General features: G+C 34.9%; 1 protein-coding gene across 3 annotated transcripts in view; it reads left to right on the plus strand.

Annotated features, from left to right (window-relative positions):
* Nucleotides 1-22,628, plus strand: part of drongo (Arf GTPase activating protein drongo) — an 88,357-nt gene that overhangs the window by 24,765 nt on the left and 40,964 nt on the right. For all 3 annotated transcript variants that reach the window (XM_069836315.1, XM_069836317.1, XM_069836316.1), the window contains exons 2-5: nt 12,999-13,092; nt 15,731-15,837; nt 17,818-18,031; nt 20,709-20,880. In XM_069836315.1, coding sequence (XP_069692416.1) covers nt 12,999-13,092; nt 15,731-15,837; nt 17,818-18,031; nt 20,709-20,880 — 587 coding nt within the window. The remainder of the gene's footprint in view (nt 1-12,998; nt 13,093-15,730; nt 15,838-17,817; nt 18,032-20,708; nt 20,881-22,628) is intronic.

Consider the following 22,628-nt stretch of genomic DNA (forward strand, 5'->3'; position numbering starts at 1 on the left):
CCAGTAGGGGAAGTTATCCCCACCCACATGAAATGTGCATTCGACACAACACTAGCTTATCACATAGTGTGTCTGTTGAGCTAGTAGGGGAAAAGTGGAAGGGGTCGTGGGCGGAGCTTCTACGTTCGCTATATTGCGATTTGCCCGCAATTTCCTCAATATCTGTTTGCCTCCATGTTTGTTTTGGTCTTCTTCTCCCTCTATTCCCTTGAGGATTCCAGTCTAAAGCCATCTTTTTAGTAGATTCATTGCCTTTACTTACTGTTTGTCCTATCGAATTCTATTTTCGTTCCTGTATTTATAATTTAATTACCTTTCGACCTGGTTTTTCTGATAGATCTTTCAGATTTTTTCTGGCCACATGATTCTTAATGTTGTTTGTAAACATCTATTCGTGAATACTTGCAATTAATTTTCAATAATTTTACTTGCCTTTCAGGTCTCACATCTATATACGTAATAAAAGTGACTTGAGGTTACTATTGAAGACGATCAGTACTCATACTGATGAAAATTTAGAGAGGCGGAAAAATTTACTCATTCACATGTAGGGATTATTATTATTGTTGTTACTACTACTACTATTATTATTATTATTATTATTATTATTATTATTATTATTATCATAATCATCATCATCACTATCATCATCATTGATTATGTTTAACATCCCTTTTAATTACTGTGTACTAAATTCAATTCAATTTATTTGGCCATTAGACATACAGTTTTAGGCTTCGTCAGAATACATTGAAAAACATATAAATACATTTTAAAAAACACTAATAAAAGAAACAGTAAAATTTAGATAATACCATGAAAACATGAAATAATTTGAAACTTTTAAATTAAAGAAAACTAACTAAATTGCAATTAAACTTATTTATTAAAATACAATTTCATACAAATTTGTGTTGAAAAACTCAGCAACAGAATAAAAAGGATTATTTAATAACCAATTGTAAAATCTAGTTTTGAAGCTATTGAGTGGTAATTTATAATATTGACTGGGGAGCTTATTATATAATTTCATCCCCATAATTAAAAAGTTTGTGTTGCTCTTGTGTAATCTACAATATGGAATATTAATTTGTTCACTATTTCTAATTTCATGATCATGTATATTGGCCACTAATGAGTAATTGTCGATATTTTGTCGAGTGTAAAGTACTAGATCATATATATACAAATTTATGATTGTTAAAATCCGTGATAAGACTATTTATGATCTCTGGTACATACCATGATACCGTCATTCTATGTAGCTTACCTAATGACTAATATGTGTTTCACAAATCAATTACAAAATTGTATAATTAAAACAACCTGAGATTTTTTCCGGGTTTTCCCTCAAATCGTTAAATGCAAATGCTGGATAATTTTCGGTATTGGACCCTGGACTCAACTCACTAACATTATCACCTTCATCGCACTCAGATGCAAGATAACCATAGCAGTTGATAAAGTGTTGTAAAATAACAAACTAAGAAAAGAGTTCCAGGAATATCCATTGGCTCAGATATAACAAAGGAGTATTACATTGTCATGGCCAAGTATGTAGTATTTTTGAGAACACATCACACTTCATAAGTTGTGTTTGTTACCTGGAATTCAGTACTTCATATCAGTCAGTTCGGGATTTATGTATTTCCCCATTATGTTGTTTGTATGTCTTTTTGCACATTGTCTGCATCTACTGAGACTGCCTGTTGCACACCAGTGGTTTCACTCATATCTCATAGATAGGAAACAGAAAGTTGAAATCAATACAACTATGAAATCTGCATCAACATGGGGGACTATTAATAATGGAATTCCTCAAGGATCAATATTAGGTCCCCTACTTTTTCTAGTATTTATAAATGATCTTGCCCTCCTAATAAAAGATGTAGGTTATCCCATATTATTTGCAGATGACACAAGTATAGTAATTACAGCCAATAACTCCAACACATTCCAATCTTCAACAGAGGAAATTCTCTTCAAAATATGTGACTGGTTTTCAGTCAATAAATTGGTATTAAATTGTAACAAAACTAACATAATTCAATTTAAATCGTGTCCAAATTCAACGTCGCAAATTTCTAGCGCAATAATTAACAATAGATCCCTATTAGAAACAACAACAACGAAATTTCATGACTTAAAAATCGATAATGTGTTAAATTGGAAAAATCATATTAAAGAAATTACCCCCAAACTAAATTCAGCTTGTTTTGCTATTAGATCTATGCAAAAGATAGTAAATATCAATACCTTAAAAACAATATACTTTACATACTTCCACTCGGTAATGAGTTTTGGAATAATATTCTGGGGAAATTCCACAGATAGTAACAGTATATTTCTATTACAAAAAAGAGTAATTAGAATAATGGTAGGTGCCAAATCTAGGGAATCGTGTAGGACTATTTTAAAAAACCTACAAATAATGCCTATGGCTTGTCAGTATATCTTTTCATTAATAATCTTCCTCGTATGTAATCATGAAAACTTTGTAACTAATTCAACAATTCATAGCATAAATACACGTCAAAAAAATGACTTTCATACTCCATCGGCAAGTCTATCGTGCTATCAAAAAGGAGTGCGTTATATGGCAGTAAACATTTTTAATAGCCTCCCTATTGATATAAAAAATGAAACTCAAAACATAAGATTATTTAAGGCCAAATTAAAGAAGTACCTAATTTCTCACGCCTTCTATTGTGTAGGTGAATTCATGACATTCATTAACACTCCATGAAATTGATACTGAAACTATGTGTTGTACTAGTAGACTATATTGTAAATCTCGTCTGTATATATTTCATCTAAACTGTGACTGTAAATTAAGACTTTATAATAGTATTAAGTTTTTTGACTTGTTCCATATTCTAGCTGTAAATCTAGAATGTTAATAAATACAATACAATACTGGAACTTGGACAATTCAGGTGGCTCAAATTTTGTTTCTGGGTCTGTACAGAATACTGTACACAATCAGTTGTATGCAATTAAGATACAGGCATGTATTATAAGATACCTTATATATTAGAAGTCACTTTGTTTTCATACTTTCAGTTTAAAATTATATTTGTATAGTACTTAATTATTTAGTATATTTACATATTTGGAAAATGTGGAATTTGAATAGACATACCCATGTAACTCTGAATAACTTTTAAAATCTTGAATACATACTTTGTAAGAAATCACTACAAATATTTGTGCGAGTTCAAATCAGTGTAAACAAACGGAAAGAAAGATTGCGGTATGGCATAGTGTATATTATGATAAGAGCATTTGTCTAGTCAACAGAGAATACATTTCTGTGTAGTTAAGACCTTCAGACGCACGAAATGGAATAATAAAATTCGGAAATTTATGTTTTGAGGAGGTGGAAAAATTTAAATATCTCGGAGCAACAGTAACAAATATAAATGACACGCAGAAGAAAATCAAACGCAGAATAAATATCGAAAATGCCTGTTGTTCGGTTGAGAAGTTTTTGTCATCCAGTCTGCTTTCAAAAATACTGAAAGTTAGAATTTATAAAACAGTTATATTACCGGTTGTTCTTTATGGTTGTGAAACTTGGACTCTCACTTTGAGGGAGGAACAGAGATTAAGGGTGTTCTAGAATAATGTGCTTAGGAAAATATTTGGGGCTAAGAGGGATGAAGTTACAGGAGAATGGAGAAAGTTACACAACAGAGAACTGCACGCATTGTATTCTTCACCTGACGTAATTAGGAACATTAAATCCAGACGTTTGAGATGGGTAGGGCATGTAGTATGTATGGGCGAATCCAGAAATGCATATAGAGTGTTATTTGGAAGGCTGGAGGGAAAGAGACACTTGGGGAGGCCGAGACATAGATGGGAGGATAACATTAAAATGGATTTGAGGGAAATGGGATATGATGATAGAGACTGGATTAATCTTGCACAGGATAGGGACCAATGGCGGGCTTATGTGAGGGCGGCAAAGAAACTCCAGGTTCCTTAAAAACCATTTGTGTATATGTATATCAGATCTTCAGACATTTTGAACTCTAATATCCATAATAAGTTCATTATGCTGCCATGATAATCTTATATCTTTCTGAGACTGCCAATGAGCAGTTACGCAGTTTTAAATAAAGGGGAATGAAGAAATTTAAAGGAACTTCATTTGATGTCCACACCTGTGGAGTAACAGTCAGCGCATCTGGTCGCGAAACCAGGTGGCCCGGGTTCGATTCCCGGTCAGGGCTAGTTACCTGGTTGAGGTTTTTTCCGGAGTTTTCCCTCAACCCAATATGAGCAAATGCTAGGTAACTTTCGGTGCTGGACCCCGGACTCATTTCACCGACATTATCACCTTCATTTCATTCAGACGCTAAATAACCTGAGATGTTGATACAGCGTCGTAAAATAACCCAATAAAATAAATTAATTTGATATCAGTAATTAATATCTTCAGCAGATTTAGGTAGAAATAGAAATATCACATAGAATGGGGCAGGGGCAAATTTTGAGGAGGAAAGTGCCTTTGGGACTGCTGCCTTCGTAAAAATAGTATAAGTCTGTTTATATTGTAACAAGTCAAATATTTAATGCTTTAGCGGAAAGATCATCATCATGATCATCATCATCATCATCATATGTAATTTTTTTATGAATTTTATTGAAGTCTTAGAATCGTTTTTTACGTATTTCCTATTGAATAGTGTTTCTTCCCTCTTTCCAACATGGACCCATCTGTCTGTTGAGTCGACCTGGTTGGCGAGTTGGTATAGCGCTGGCCTTCTATGCCCAAGGTTGCGGATTCGATCCCGGGCCAGGTCGATGGCATTTAAGTGTGCTTAAATGCTACAGGCTCATATCAGTAGATTTGCTGGCATGTAAAAGAACTCCTACGGGACAAAATTCCGGCACATCCGGCGACGCTGATATAACCTCGGCAGTTGCGAGTGTCGTTAAATAAAACATAACATTTATTCTGTCTGTTGTGACTAGCCTTCCGCCTACATGTTTATTATGCTTGCTCAAAGATAATCTGGTACAATGTTCACTGTATGGGTATATAGACCGAAGTCCTAACAGAATACGTCTTCTAGAATGTATGAAAGTATGAGAGGTGTTCGGCACTTTTGATTTGTTTATATTGAGTAACTGTTGCCATGGTCACAAGACAGGCCTGTTTCTTAAAAAAACTACTTCGACTACGTAGTGGTAAAGAAAACAAGTGCCTGGTACCAACTTGTCAGATTTGTTTGTTTCTTAAACACAATGACATGTGACTTGTGACAAGCTAATTAGGATTGGATTTTATGAGTATGGCCAGTGTTCTGCTTCTTGAATAAATTTACTTGTCACATTTGATTTTAAGTTATTCTATTTTGACAAATCCAAAATGTATGTTCAAATTTACATTCATCCTGTAACTCTATAGATTTGGAGCAGTGAAGAAGAAATAGTAGGCCTAGTCGAGAAATGTGGTCAAGTGATTCAGCAGGGGCGTATTTTGTGGGCTACCGGCGGTAGCCCAAGGAAATTACAAAAGAAAAAGTTTATAATATAACATAATGTAATAATTTTGTATTATTAGTTTTACCATAGTAATTAAATTAAAGTAATTGTTAGATATATTTTGTGTAATAATAGGGTCAGCGGTAGCCCAAACCCATTAACCAGTATACACCACTGTGATTCAGAAATGGGAAATCGTAATAGAAAACCTTAAAAGGAAAAGAATGTACAGGAAAAGAGTTTTTTATTCTGGTAAGGAAAATGTACATGAATTTAATGAGAGATTGAGGTTAACCTCATTAGATATGGAAGAGCTTTTAACTGCACTGGAGGTGAAATTAAACGGAACACTGATCGAATTAATGCTTTACAAGCCAACAGGATATTTCCTTCAATTCACTGGACAACAAAATTTAACCTTTTTTATATTTTATAGAAATGAAAACACTGGGATTCAATGTATTTTTCATACTGAATCTATAGGGTACTAATAATAAACCTGTAGCCAAACTTTTTCTGGTAATTTTCGCTTTTCCAAAAATAATTGGTGTTAAATGTATAATTATTCATCATGAGATCGAAAATCGCTTTTTTGAAATTTTTGTCTGTCTGTCTGTCTGCCTGTCTGTCTGGATGTTTGTTACCTTTTCACGCGATAATGGCTGGATGGATTTCAATGAAAATTGAAATATAAATTAAGTTCGTTGTAACTTAGATTTTAGGTGGTATGGCATTCAAAATACTTTATTTAGAGGGACTTGAATTATATAAATCGAAATATCTCGCTTATTATTGCTTTTTGTGAAAAATGTTACATAACAAAAGTTTCTTTAAAAATGATTTCCGATAAGTTTTACTCTATGCAACATTTTGATAGGACTGATATTTAAGGATATAGAAGATTTTTAAAATAACAATATAATACATTTTCACTGCCGCCTCAGATTATAGCGTTGTTGTTCCTGCAGTAATTCCTATGTGCAAAATATAAAATTTTTGAGTAGGAAGAAAAAACACATTTATTCATTCCATGGCAATGGTACATAGGAGATCGTGAATTCTTACATTTTCGAAAGAAAGAAATATAATTACATATCACTATATATGCTGTATCACTATTTAAGTTATTTGAAGGGTTCAGAACCATAGTGGGCCAAGCACCATTTACTGAAGACGTAGAAAACAAGGGTTAAAATTAAGTTATTACCATAATTCAATGGAAACATATAGCAAGTAATATAAAGTATATACATTAAAACTAAATGATATGTCAATCTTCATTAAACTATGGTTGCATGTAATAACAAATAAGAAACATGTTAAAGGAATTGTCATTGCACCAAATGAGTGGTCTCTGGATCAAAATGATCGCATTTTAATTATTTAAATACAATTTAAATTAAGTAACATATTAAACGATTTATCATTCTATCAAACACGGATGTTCCCTGGATTAAATGTCCTATTTTAACTATGTAATTACTTTATATTTATTCCTAACGGGTGCAGCGGAGCGCATGGGTACGGCTAGAATAGCAATAAAATTGTTAGATATGGTCTAGTTTTCTTGTAATTTGACAAAGAAATCAGTAGAAAAAGATTGTGCTTTCCTAAACATATTCTGCTGGGCTTATCACAATTATTACTACAGACGTCTCCTTTTAGCTTGTCTGCTATACTGGACTTCGGGAGCATCCCTCACCACCATCCAGCAATAATCAGCTAACATGGATGTACTCCATTTACTCTGGTATCGTTTTTCGAATATGGAAATTGTCTGGTGAAAAAGCTCTCCATGTTCATCAGGGAAAAAGTCCAAATGAAAGTGGAGAATGTGTAGCTTCAATGACATACTGCACCCCATTTGATGATAAGCCAGCAACATGTTATCCACTACTATTTCCCTATAGTTTGGTGCACGACTGTTTGTAGGAAATTTGAGGCAACCGTTCTGAAAGATTCCCGAGCAGCATGTTCTTCTCTTGTCAGAAATCCATCAAAATGTTGATCTGAAAAGCTTCTTTGACTTGGGGGCCTATGAAAATTTCGTCTTTAATTTTAGCTCTACTTATCCTTGGAAATTTTGAATGTAAATATCCGAACACTGGTCTGTCATGATCTAATACTTTTATGAAATTTTTTAATCAGTCCCAGTTTGATATGTAATGGAGGGAGCAAAATTTTTCTAGATTCAATCAATGACTGCTGCTTTATTTCTTCGTTCCTGGTTCCAAAGTTTGTCGAAGAGGCCAGTCTTTCGTTTTGTAGTGCAAAGTCTTAGCTCGGCTGTTCCATTCACATAGGAAACAGCATTATTTTGTAAACCTTTGTTGTAAGCCAAGAAGAATCACAACCATCTGTTAGTCACCATATATTTGCCACTTAAATCTGTCATAATTTATGTAATTTAAAATATCTCTCATATTTTGATACGTCTCTTTCATATGGACTGCATAGCCAATTGGAATTGAAGGCAAAGTGTTTCCGTTGTGCAATAATACAGCTTTAAGGCTCAGCGTGGAAGCATCTAAAAATAGCCTCCATTGTGCTGGTGTGTGTTGGATATTTATGGCTTATCACTATGCAGAATTAAAAATGAGTCTGCTGGCAAAAGAGACTTATATACATATGGTTAAGCACAGCACTATAAAAATTGTATGAATTTACTTCCTTTATATGGTCGTCTTTCTCTTCTGTAGGGACGTGAGCATTTATAACTACGACATCGCACCATCTACCCTTAAGTACTAAATACGATAACCTGTCACTGATAAATTCGACCTTTTTTACTGCTGATTTTATTCTTTTATGTACAAAGAATCCTGTTCCTAATTGGTGATTAATGTTTCCTTCCCCATAATACAACAAGTAATTGCCTATTTGTGATATGCCATTCCCATTCCATGTACCAAATCTCAAAACCTTATTCATTTGCTGTGGTCGTGCCGGAGAATCAGTCCCATTCTGAGGCTTATTGTTAGGTTTCGTAACAAGCTGTTTTTTTTGGTGATGGGTTGTTAGCCCTTCGCCCAACCCCCAAGCTGGAAGACCACCCCTTATCGGCTGTCCACGACTGCTTATTCAATATATTTGATCAAATTCCAGCAGAATTAATACAAGAGGGTGGAAGCGTATTATCTAGCGAAATTTATAAACTTGTACTTGCAATTTGGGAAAAGGAAATTGTACCAGAACAATGGAAGGAGTCCATAATCGTACCAATTTTTAAGAAGGGGGACAAGACTAACTGTAGCAACTTTCGAGGAATATCACTTTTGTTGACGTTGTACAAAATTTTGTCGAATATTCTTTTGAGAAGATTAACTCCATATGTAGATGAAATTATTGGGCATCATCAGTGTGGTTTCAGGCATAATAGATCGACTAGTGATCAGATTTTTTGTATTCGACAGATATTGGAGAAAAAATGGGAGTATAAGGATAGGCCTACAGTACATCAGTTATTCATAGATTTCAAAAAGGTGTATGACTCGGCTAAGAGAGAAGTTTTATATAATATTCTTATTGAATTTGGTATTCCCAAGAAACTAGTTCGATTAATTAAAATGTGTCTTAGTGAAACTTAAAGCAGAGTCCGTATAGGCCAGTTTCTATCTGATGCTTTTAAAATTCACTGCAGGCTAAAGCAGGGAGATGCACTATCACCTTTACTTTTTAACTTCGCTCTAGATTATGCCATTAGGAAAGTTCAGGATAACACAGAGGGTTTGGAATTGAATGGGTTACATCAGGTTCTTGTCTATGCAGATGACGTGAATATATTAGGAGGAAATCCACAAACGATTAGGGAAAACGCGGAAATTCTACTTGAAGCAAGTAAAGAGATAGGGTTGGTAGTAATCCCGAAAAGACTAAGTATATGATTATGTCTCGTGATCAGAATATTGTACGAAATGGAACTATAAAAGTTGGAGATTTATACTTCGAAGAGGTGGAAAAATTCAAATATCTTGGAGCAACAGTAACAAATATAAATGACACTCGGGAGGAAATTAAACACAGAATAAATATGGGAAATGCCTGTTATTATTCGGTTGAGAAGCTTTTGTCATCTAGTCTGCTGTCAAAAAATCTGAAAGTTAGAATTTATAAAACAGTTACATTACTGGTTGTTCTGTATGGCTGTGAAACTTGGACTCTCACTTTGAGAGAGGAACAGCGATAGAGAGTTTTTGAGAATAAGGTTCTTAGGAAAATATTTGGGGCTAAAAGGGATGAAGTTACAGGAGAATGGAGAAAGTTACACAACGCATAGCTGCATGCATTGTATTCTTCACCTGACATAATTAGGAACATTGAATCCAGACGTTTGAGATGGGCAGGGCATGTAGCACGTATGGACGAATCCAGAAATGCATATAGTTGGGAGGCCGGACGGGAAAAGACCTTTGGGGAGGCCGAGACGTAGATGGGAAGATAATATTAAAATGGATTTGAGGGAGGTGGGATATGATGATAGAGACTGGATTAATCTTGCTCAGGATAGGAACCAATGGTGGGCTTATGTGAGGGCGGCAATGAACCTCCGGGTTCCTTAAAAGCCAGTAGGTAAGTAAGTATGAATTTACTTCAAGAGAAGGACGAAAACTGGTGTCCACTCAGCAATGTCTTGTATCTAACTAAACCAACAATCTTTTACAAGCAAACACAACCCCTCAGGATCATAAATCTGTGTCCACATCTCCTGTATAAAGGATTTGCTGTAATCTTGACAGAGAAACTGCTGACACTCTTTCCAAACATATGCTATACATTGAAAACCAGACCACTGCGTCCATTTTTACTGTCATATTCGTCATGAGCAGTACAAAATTAGTCGGAAATCGCTTATTTTATTTACGTAACTTTTTGGCTGTTGTCCATTGATTTAATATTTTATCCTTTTTGTTGTTTTTGGTGGAAATGCATAAAAATCTCAATTTTTCTTCTTTCAGTTTATGAAACAATGCTATATTGTCATTGCCATATTACTTGTCAAACCTGTTAATAATTGACAGTCACTTGATAAGCTTGCCAAAATATTTTAAGGGGACACTCCACTAAAAATGACAACTTTTTTCATAATAATTTTTTGAACCAAATTTTGAGAGCATGTTTAGTATGTAAAGGACTAACAAAATCCAAATGTTGAACTCTCAAATGTTTTTGACTTCGGATTTTTTGTTTTTTTTTTTTTCTATTCTTTTTAGAATATTTTCTACCCCAAGTTTTTAGTAGAAGATCTCGATTTTTAAGCTTCGTGTTTTTTGGTTATATTCACAAGATATAGAGAAACATTTCTATGCATTCATTTTATGAAATATCTCATATATTAACTTGTTTGAAATTTTAAAAAGGCAATTTTTGTATAATTCATGAAAAATAAACTAGCAGCATTTCTCACAAAATAAATCCATAGAAACATGCAGCTATCTCATAAATACTTGCAGTAAAAATTTCACCCAGATTGATTAATATTGGACATAAAAAAGTTGGTGTTGAATCAAGAAAAATAAACTTATGGAAAAGTGGATTTGAAAGTAAAATGAATATTTATGTAAATTAAATTTCTCCTTTGCTACATTCATCTAGTAACTTCAGGGAACCAACTTTAGAACAAAAGGTTACTAGATTTGTAATCAGAAATTTGTAGAAAAGAATTCTTTGATGAAAAAATAATTTTGACAACTCCTTAAATGCCACATCCCCTTACAGCCTTAATTAAAAAAGAAAATGAAATATATTTGTGATCAGAACTGAACTAAATCCATTTGAGGTATGAAAATATACATTCTAAAATGATTTTCTGTGGAGTCTCCTCTTAAGAAACAAAATTTACTCAACTTATTTGTCTCAGATTTCCTTGTCAGATTGTCATTAATCAAAGTAGTCCTTTTAATAACCATACCCCGGTGTTGAGTAGCATATTTCGGGACTGCTGCTACTGCTGAAATTATTTTTTTAATTAATGACGGGTACTTGACTGTTCATCACAAAATAACCATGAAAACAAATCCGGTCATAACAATTTTTTTTTATTGTTTCTTGCTTGAGATGAAGAGCCCTACATGAAATGAGCTGCCCAATATGTTCCCGGATCATGTGTTTCGGAAAATTTTTTCTAGGCCTGTACGAATTTATTTCTACTTTTCGTTGCTTGTCAGAGTCAAATAGCCTCAGGCTTAATGTGATAACCACTGTTCTTAGTAGAGAAGTAGTAGAATTAGGATCTGAATCTATGGCACGATAGAGGGCTAAGACTGACCAGCTAACTGCTGTTCTCATGTAATTTTTAATGTATTAATAAGACGTAATACATTCTATAGATTGACAAATCGAACTGAAACCCTGACCGAGTTACTACGTGAGCGCTGGCTGTCTTGGGGAGGAGCAAGTGAGAAAGCACGGGGGGAAGGGAGAGAGCACTATGCACTATGTACTTGCAGCTCCACTCACAGTTTGTCAAACCTGCTAACAAAGGCATTAAAAGGTTGACTAGTTGCCTGCAATGCTAGCATAATGGAACCTTCCTAGCCGACAGTCGAGGCAAAAATGAAGAATCCGTCATTGTGGTAATACTGGAGAGTGGTTCTTCTATTGGTCGCGATGCCTGCACACACCCTCTCAGATATTTACGTGGTGATTGGTGACTGAATGACGAGGAGCGAGGGAGAGAGAAGAAAGAATGAGAGAGATTCCAGAAGTTGGCGTGTTTTACGGGGTTTCACTTGAAGTTGTCAAACTATATGTGTATTTATACAGGGTGTTTCTTAATTATAGGTATAAACCACATGGGTGAGTAGAGGATAAAGGAACAAGCAAAAAAGTATTAATAAACACAGATCTGGAAACCAGCTGTTTCCGAAATTATGGGGTTTTATATCTCGTCAGTAAGTTACAGTCATCAGGACATTTACTCATTAACATTCGTACATGTTTGAAAATTGTGGCATATCTCTAAAGCATTGACTATGTGTTCCCTAGTTTCGTTAACATGAACAGGGCTGTAATGCACAAAACATTTCAAATATCTCAAAAAAGACCAAACGATTGAAATCCGGGGACCTGGGAGGCCATGAATTTTACACCTTTTGTGAAAACTTGTACATAAGAACTCTCTCTAATGTTCAAATGAGTTGGTGCTCCGTCATGCATGTACCACAGCAGCTGCCTTTACCAAAGAGGCAAGTCATCCAAGAGGTCTCATAGTTCATGTTGCATTATGTGACCATTAAGTCTGCCAGGTAGAAATGAGGTTGCAAATATATGAATGTATTCAGTTGGTGATCATAGTGATGATATATTTCGGAAACTGTTGGTTTCCTGACCTATGTTTAGTAGAACTTTTTGCTTTGTTTTATTCTCCTTCATTCACCTCTACACTATATACCTATGATTATGAAACTCCCTGTATACTGTACTTTGTTGTAATTTTCGTCCTTAAGCCCTAGTTGTGGTACAGGAGGGGAGACTCTAGTGTGATAATTCTGATGGTGTTTCAGGCGTGGTTTGACGCCACCACACAGAGTGAAGTCTATATCCATGGCAAGTTTCAGTCCTGAAGAAGTGGAACTAATAAAATCTCGAGGAAATGAGGTACGTTTTGAAATATGAATGTAATGCTATGATTTGAAACCCTGATGTTGCTCATTCTGATCTGAAATGTGTTGGGTTTTTGTACCTTGCCATAGATGCAGGAACATCCAACTGCCCCTGCCCTGCTTGGTAACAGTGCAACAGATTCCACTCATTACATTCCTTGGTGATAAGCTCCAGAATGTTGGATGTTTCGGCATCTACGTATGACACATTGCAAGACCTGAAAGATCTCGCATCACAGCGAATGTAATGTAATGGATTACAACATTAATACAGCTTTATTTCGTTATACATTCACTTTTAAAAGTGAGCACATTGTTGAGAGTGTGATGTTCTACACTCTGTTGACTTGTTATACAGGGTGATTCACGAGGAAAGGTAAAAAATTTAGGATGTGAATTCTCAAGTCATTCTGAGTCAAAAAGTTCGTATGAATATGGGTCCGTTTTCGAACGGTTACGGAGATATGGCTCTTTGATTTCACAAAAACTTCTGAGATTCCATTGTACTAACTCGCATTTAGAGGCAGATAATGGACAAATTTAAAGTTTATATTCACCTTTCACATTTTCAAAGGTACCTCCTTCTGCTTCAATGCACTGTTGTGCTCGTGCGTGAATCGCACTCCTCGCTCGGGAGAGTTGCACATAGCTGTTTTTATGCCGCATCCAAAATACGGTCGATTAGCGCCTCTCTCGTTTCCTCGTTCCTTTGCTATACCAAGTCTTTCATCCAACCCCATAGACAGTAAATACTCTTCGATATGGTGCCCTTCTGTTCAGAAAGCGTCGTTCATATTCAGTGACGGCATGCAATGTAGTTCCATCTCACAAACCATAAACATACACAATATCAGCGTATTCTGTAGTCGAAAATTTATAAGGCATCTTGAAAAACACAACTTAACACTTCCGATAACTGAACCTGTATAACTACTGTACTGTAGGTAGCTGACTGAACTGCTGTGAACCGATAAGTGATAGTGTATTTGTTGTGACATTTGTAATGCCCCACCACACGGTTTGTTTCTCTTCTCTTATCTACATCGCTCACAACGCAAATTCCACTGTTACGTCATTCATTGCGATTGGTGACCTTGTCTCAAGTTAGCAGCATATGGTAACGTCTGATTCACCAAAAAAAATGCATCTAGCTCCGCCATCGTTCGAAAACGGACCTATGTTCATATGAACTTTTTCATTCGAAATGGCCTAAGATATCGTATCCTAAATTTTTTACCTTTCCTCGTGAATCACCCTGTATAGACAACTTTTTTGTGTTTCAAGTGGAAATGTGGTAAAGAACCCTGATATTTAAGTGAAATAAAAAAGAAAATGGACAGTGGAACTTGATTCCAAAGAATTTGACATAAATATGTCTTCTATTAAAATTACTTTAAGGAATAGTAACCCTTCGATATAGACATAAATATGTCAAAAATCTCCAAATTTTGGTTTATGGTGTTTAACTATTGGGTTTTGAACTGCAGTAGTCCAAATACACCATATCAAAAAATAATTAGAGAATGGAATGAGATGGGCTGTGTGGGAAGAATGAATGAAGTAAAGGGGAATTGGAAGGAGAAGCGTATTTTAAATGATACGTGAACACCTGTCTTTGCAAAGGAAATTTATTTAATTAATTATTTGGAAAATGCCGAAATTCTCTGATGGAAGATGTATATCCATGGCCCATTTCTTGTAGGGCTTAGCTCGATATTTGTTAAGGGGAGACTTTAATGAAAATGGCCAGAATTTCGATTGTTTAATTTAGGCTAATTTTTATTTTATTCTTTGATGTTTAAAGATTAGGTTACCACTGAAAGTCAGTGTTGCCACATTAGGAAGTTCGCACGAACTTTCATTTTCAGTCAATATCTGAACCTAGAATTAGTGTACTATTTGTGTTTTATGATGTGTTTTAATACGGAAAATCCACACAGTTTTTATGTTTATTCAGTTATGAGCAAGTGATAGAGAAATAAGCTTCATGTGGCTTCTGTTCCAAGATTTGGCACCATGAAATTCGAACTTTTGTTTTTGTATACCGGTATTTATTCAATTAACCGGCAAAATCTCATATTTGAACTAGCCTTCCCTTTGGTGCCAGTTATAAGGGATTTTACTGTATTTCGATTTTTATGATAAAATTTTAACACTCAGAGTAAATTATTTTAGTTGGATGATCAAAACGTTTCTTTAAACCAATTTTAACTATTCGTTTTTTAAATAAATTTAACAGATTTAGATTATTTTTTGTAATTCCACACCAAACAATAATGTCATATTGAATAATAGACTGAAAAAAAGCTAAATAAACATTATGCAGAACTGGAATGGGTAAGCAACATCAAAGGTTAAGAAATTTATTAATTATTTTACAAAGTCTACTACAAAGATAAGTAATGTTATAAGAACATTTTAAATTCTGATCAATAATGGTACCAGATATTTCACATATGTGGCTTCTTCCAGTGGTGGACATTTACAGTTCTTAGGATCTAAAAAGTTTTCATTGTGTATTATTAGTCTGCCTTCATCACGAATTTTTTAAATTTTAATATAACGATTTTCGTGTATGAATACATTGCTGCAGAAGAGGTTGGTGAAAAGTTGTCTTTGAATTTCTGTTTCAGTATTGCAGAAGAATCTGGTTGGGGTTGTATGATACAAACCACACCCATGACACCAAAGATGAGCAACAGATAAAAGACTTTATGGTAGCAAAATATGAAAAAAAGAGGTTGGTTTTATTTATTGAACACTTCATTGTCGGACTTCTTTAGCACATAGAATTGGCATCTTGCTTTAGAAGATATTTTTGGTGAAGGTCACGTATGAAGTTGGAAGCAAGTATATTTCTTGGCACAGTCTCCTATTTGTTGGGTTTGTAAACACATTGCTGTCAATTTCATATGAACTGCAGTTACAAGTGATCCTTGAACCACTTTGCAAATATCCTGAATAAACCAACAGCAACACTAAAAGTAATTTGTATACATGCTGATTTAGAATATGTTGAAAGAACAATATTGTATTACTCCTGAAAACATAGTTAAATGTTATTATTGAAAATACTGTGAATCTTCGATTATCATCACTAATTCATTCCACAAAACTGTGATAGTTGCAATTCATTCCAAGAATAAAAACTTTTAGGTTATAACTTTAAACAAAAATACGTATCTGTTACAAAAAATATTATCTGTTCACATGACCACATTGTTTTAAATACAATAAAATTGATATTAAATTCATTACTTCTTTTTATAGAACTTTCACAGAAAAGCTTAATAAATGCTGTAAAGTTCAATGAACACTGAAGCACATGTTTTGACAGTAAATGCTCCATTTTCATCATAATGTAATGACTAGCTTCCATTACTTCACTTGTTGTAGACACTGCTAATTTTACAAAGGTTTTTATTAATATATTTACTCTTTTCATCAATATTTGTTCTGATCATTGTATTTGGAATTTTGTTTGCCACAATTTTTTGCCAGCTTCATAATCACTAATAATGTTTAATTTAATTTCCAATGAAGTAACATTCCTGGATATCTTTATTGTTTTCGCACTTGTAGCAGTTCTTAGAACACTACTTTGATTAATTAAAATGTGTCTCCATGAAACTTATAGCAGAGTCCATATAGGCCAGTTTCTGTCTGCGTGCTAAAGCAGGGAGAAGCACTATCACGTTTACTTTTTAATTTTGCTCTAGAATATGCCATTACGAAAGTCCGGGATAACAGAGAGGGTTTGTAATTGAACGGGTTATATCAGCTGCTTGTTTATGGGTATGATGTGAATATGTTAGGAGAAAATCCACAAACGATTAGGGAAAACACGGGAATTTTACTTGAACTAAGTAAGCAGGTAGGTTTGGAAGTAAATCCTGAAAAGACAAAGTATATGATTATGTCTTGTGACCAGAACATAGTACGAAATGGAAATATAAAATTTGGAAATTTATCCTTTGAAGAGGTGGGAAAATTCAAATACCTTGGAGCAACAATAACAAATATAAATGACACTTGAGAGGAAATTAAACGCAGAATAAATATAGGAAATGCCTGTTATTATTCGGTTGAGAAGCTTTTATCATCCAGTCTGCTCTCGAAAAAACTGAAAGTTAGAATTTATAATACAGTTATATTATCGGTTGCTCTGTATGGTTGTGAAACTTGGATTCTCACTTTGAGAGAGGAATGAGGTTAAGGGTGTTTGAAAATAAGTGCTTAGGAAAATATTTGGGGCTGAGGGGGCTGAAGTTACAGGAGAATGGAGAAAGTTACACAACACAGAACTGCATGCATTGTATTTATTGTTCACTGAACGTAATGAGGACCATTAAATCCAGACATTTGAGATGGGCAGGGCATGTAGCATGTATGAATGAATGTAGAAATGCATATAGAGTGTTAGTTGGAACACCTTTGAGGAGACAAGGCGTAGATGGGAGGATAGTATTAAAATGGATTTGAGGGAGGTGGGATATGATGGTAGAGACTGGATTAATTTTGCTCAGGTTAGGGACTGATGACGGCTTATGTGAGGGCAGTAATGAACCTCTGGGTTCCTTAAAAGCCATTTGTGAGTACATTGTAAGCAATTCTTAGCACAATTTTGCATAAAATAAAATAATCATTCTTAACTGCAAACAATTGACAACTTAACTGGTAGCTGTGATTGAACTCTTCAGTGTCATTGGTATCATTGCAGGTATTATTTAGAACCATCTGCTGCCGCCAAGAACAATGGTTCTGTTGGATTTTCACCTCCCGGAACTCAACCCCAATCGCGAACAGGGACGCCCATTCACGTCGCCACTCCTGCAACAACCACAACTACGACTGTTACTACAATAGCTTCGGATATCAAACCTTTGTCCATTCTTCTCGGCTCACAAGCAAAATCTCTCACCCTCAATGTGCAAGTAAGTTATTTTAATAATAATAATAATAATAATAATAATAATAATAATAATAATAAAAATAAAGTCCTTCTAGTTTTAAGTCCTTTGATGTGTTATGCTCTCATTTCACTTTGTGATGGTTTTCCTATGTTTCTGTTTCTAAAAGGCTACGGCTTAATGAACGTAGAAAATTTCATTCCCTTGTTCTTTTCAAAATCCGTCACACGTCTACATCTACCTACCTACCTACCTTGCCTCTGCTTCAGTTACCTATCATCGTATCAGTAGCGGGTGGTGGTCAAAATAATGAGTGTGCTACAATCTCTATGTCGGCCTACTGTATAGGCTTACACTTGTATGTATTTATCTTGAGTCTCGCCTAGTGATGAAATATGAAGTCCATACGACGTTTTTTCTTACTGCAGAACTTGTCATTTGGTGTTAAACCCCTCCATCTTGGACATCATATTCTTTTCTGTTGACAGTATTGCAAGAGCAGTGAGACGATCCTGGACATAGTGTTCCTTAAAAACGTTTTTATGCGTTTCAAGCAAGAAAAACATCTTTCTGGCTCAGCAGTGGTCATTGGTGTTGTAACCAAAATATTTAACAACTTCGTTACTTCACAGAATGGATCCTGTAAATTGTTGGAGGCTATGTATTGTGACAATTGAACAGCCATCTATATTTCGGAAGTCAGGTCTTCCGTATAGAAATCCAAGTTGTATCTGGAACACTCTTTTGTTCAGCATAGTATAGCAACTTCTACAGGTAGATGGCAGCAGCAGTCGGACACTTGAATTACCAAATATATTGTAAATAGTTCCGAGTTCCTCCACAAACAAGCATTCTTTCTTTACACTTTACTTTTGCAATCTCCAAGCTGTGTAGTGCTGAAGCTGACTACAGCACTTTCCCGCGTAAAAATAGCCAATCAGAGCAGTGATTTTAGCTTCGCACATGTGCATAATTGTCTACATTCTCATGTGGAGTTTTGAGTAGCACAACAAACCCCCTGAGGCACCAAAGAGCGAAGACTAAACACTCTATAACGCGTCATGAACATAACCACGGGAAATTGTCAAATGACAGATCAAATACTATGGTATTACAAATACATTATTTGAGCAAAAATTATCATTGTGCTGTAGCACTGTAGCACATAGGGACGGGCCGCCCCTGCATCGTATCACAATCTCCACACACGCACGCAAAGTAGCCATTCAAGGACAGGGAACTCATATTGTAAACAGAGCAGTCAATATGAATACCTAAGTAAAACAGCAACTAATAAAGCAGAAGCTAAGCTCTTTGAGAGAGGCTGTTCCCCATCGCTGAGCAATACCAACACATAAGACATCATCGTATTCATCATCATACACAATCTCTCTATCACACTTGTGGAATACCCTACCCAGTGACATCAGAGGCTGTCTGAATTTAACACACCGGTATTCAAAAACAAACTTATTAGCATCTTCTTACTGTATAGAGTGCAGTGAAGTGAACTGAGTATACTAACTTATGGCAAATGTTTCGAAATTGTTACTGTTTTGTTTCTCTTGATATTTGTACAATCATTTTCTTATTTTTAGATATTTGAGTCATTTTCTTCAATCACTAATGTATTAGGCAGTCAATATATTGCATTAGTACCTTTTGTGTTCATTGTGGTCTTATCTTTCTACTTGTATTTTTTTTTATTCCCCTCTTTTTGCACTTTTGCATTTGTGCTTTTTATATTTGTGTTTGTAATTTGATTTCTATTTTTTATTTACTACTTCTCTCTGCATTTGTTTTTTGTATATGCCTATTTGTATTCTGGTAGTGTGGTAGAGAAAGCCTGGTGGCCTTAAACTCCACCAGTTTAAATAAATAAATTTTAACGCACTTTTGTAGGCTGTCTATGTTATTCACTGGATAATTTTGCATTTTGAGTGTTGTTTTGCAGTGGACTGAGCAACCAGAATGAAACTGATCAGCTCGTCAGAGACTAGTATTTATATAATTATACAGGGTGTAAATGATATAAACTGCAAAATTATGTATATAGTACATATCGGCTTGCTGAACAAAATATCTAGTGAAATTTAATTATTTCTTACAATTCTATTTTTAATGTGTAAAATACCGTGTTTTTAAGATTGATAGTAGTTTAGTTATTTGTTTACATTTCGACTGACAAGAAATGGATTCGGAACACCTCAAAATCTGTGCTTCAGTGGCTGGCCATGATAATATCTTTGAAAAATATTGGAGTGCAAGAGGTCAAATGACTTTATTGTCAAACGCCTGGCATTAGAAAACAGCAACACAACAACAACATTTCGACTGAATGTGAATGCCATTGCCAATGACCTTGCGCTCAAAACACAACAGAGTATCGAACGACTGCTTCACCAATGACTGTCTGTTCTCATTTTAAAAAATGTTAGACTCAGAAAACATTTTTTTCTGGTAAAACCTTGACAGTCACAGAAGTTGTATCAGACTATTTTTAAGATTTTTCTTTTAAATTTAAAGCAGTCATCTTTCTAAGTCTGGTATTTTGCATAGATTAACATATGCATTTATTTGAATGGTGTAAGAAACACGGCTTCCAGGATTCTTCACTCTTCCTTGAACTGAATTGCAGAAAGTTTATCCACAGTCGATTTTCTGTATATATATGGCAGTGATTTTGTTTGTTTGTTTTCAGACGTCAGTCACATTACCTGATGACAACATGTTCACACCAGATAAGCCCTCAAACGAGTTCCTGGCAGATTTCGGATCTGCAGACCCTTTCAGTTCCTCTTCGCAAGTGGTGTCTGCCTCCACACAACCTTCTTTTGCAAACTTCGAAAACAATCCCATCTTTAATTCATCTAGTAAGTACTATCTGTGTGACTTTACATTATTTATGAACTCATAGAAAGCAGTAGACAAGGTGTCCTGGTATTTATGCATTTCTCTTATGTCTGGTGAAGTAGGAAGGTGAATTTTTACCTGAGTGAAAAGTGGCTGTCAGGAGCACGCCCATTTCTCTCACTTAATGACACCATTTTTTGTATGTGCTGTAAATCATTTAACCGACTAGCTATCTCAGCTTAATTATAATTTTTTACATATTGCATATAGACTGAATTGAATTACACAATCAGCTCATAAATTAAGTTATTTTTTATATAGGCTTTATCTCAAATTAAATAAACATGTACTAGTCATTAAAATTTAACTGAAGAATATTGTTGAAGAATCTTTAGGCCCAATTGTATAAAACTCCCTGACTAAAGATCAACTTTGATCGAAGATCGAAAAGTGAACCGAGTTCAGACACTTCTTCTATTGTATAAAACTTTTCTGCGATCAAATTACCTTGGTTCAAATGCAATCTAAGTTCACGTGAAAAGGATTTGGCAACATCGCATAAACAGGCGAAATACGTGATGCGCGGACAGGTTTGTTCAGTGTCGCCAATCTAGCGACTTTAACTCTTTTTCAACAACAATTTCTTTTAACTTTTATATTGCTTAAATAGGGATTTAGTGACCTTTTTAGCACCCCATAGTGACAAAATTTAATCTTTCTTTGTTGATAATGAGAAATCTAGAGACTTTACAACTACTTTTTCGCAACTTTCCGTACACTCTGTTGGAGACACTGGTTTATTTGTGCAATGTACATAATAATGGCGGACAATAAGAAGAAGGTTGACTGTTCTCCGAGTTATCATGTTATGGTGTTTGATACTGCTAAACATAATAAAGCTTTATAAAACAACAATTTTCGTTTAGTAATACAGTTAATTGAACATTTATGAATGTACCTATCATATCCATTAATAATTAATGGTTGGTATAAACATAATATAATTATAGGTTATGTTATTTGATACTGCTGAACATGATAGAGCCTTATAAAATATAAGATTGTTTGTGTATTAAGGCAAGAAATTGAAAGGAATATATATAAATGTACCTATCATATCTATTAATATTAATAATAATGGATATTTTATTTGCACAATCTGTCGCTCGTATATTTCAAACAGAAAAGAAATAACTGAACTTGGATCATCTAACTTAATCGGAGAAATTTCTTCAGTCAAAGTTGACTTTAGTTTGAGACAAATTAATCTCAGATTAGACTTTATACAACACAAAATTCCAAGTTCAGCTGAAACAAGGATCAATTTAACCTCTGATCTAAGATTAAATGGTTTATACAATCGGGCCTAGTGTATTGTAAATATAAATCCCGCGCTGTGGTGTCGCAGTCTAAGGCATTCTGCCTGGAACACGCATTACGGAATGCGCGCTGGTTCGAGTCCTCATGGAGAAAGAAATTTTCTCATAAAATTTCGGCTAGTGTATGGGACCGGTGCCCACCCAGCATCGTGATGCACTTGGGAAGCTATGATAGGTAGCGAAATCCGGTTACGCAAACCAGCTATAAGGGCTGGGGGCTCATCGTGCTAACCACACGATATCTCCATTCTGGTTCGATGATCGTCCACCTCTGCTTCGGCATGTGGCCGCGAGGCCAGCAGCCGGCTGGTCTGTCTTGGCCCCTCGTTGGCTGTAGCGCCATGGATTATTATTATAAATATTCATAATTTAAATATGTATGTCACTGT

The sequence above is a fragment of the Periplaneta americana genome, chromosome 9 (genome assembly GCF_040183065.1).
Source record: "Periplaneta americana isolate PAMFEO1 chromosome 9, P.americana_PAMFEO1_priV1, whole genome shotgun sequence".
Classification (NCBI taxonomy): domain Eukaryota; kingdom Metazoa; phylum Arthropoda; class Insecta; order Blattodea; family Blattidae; genus Periplaneta; species Periplaneta americana.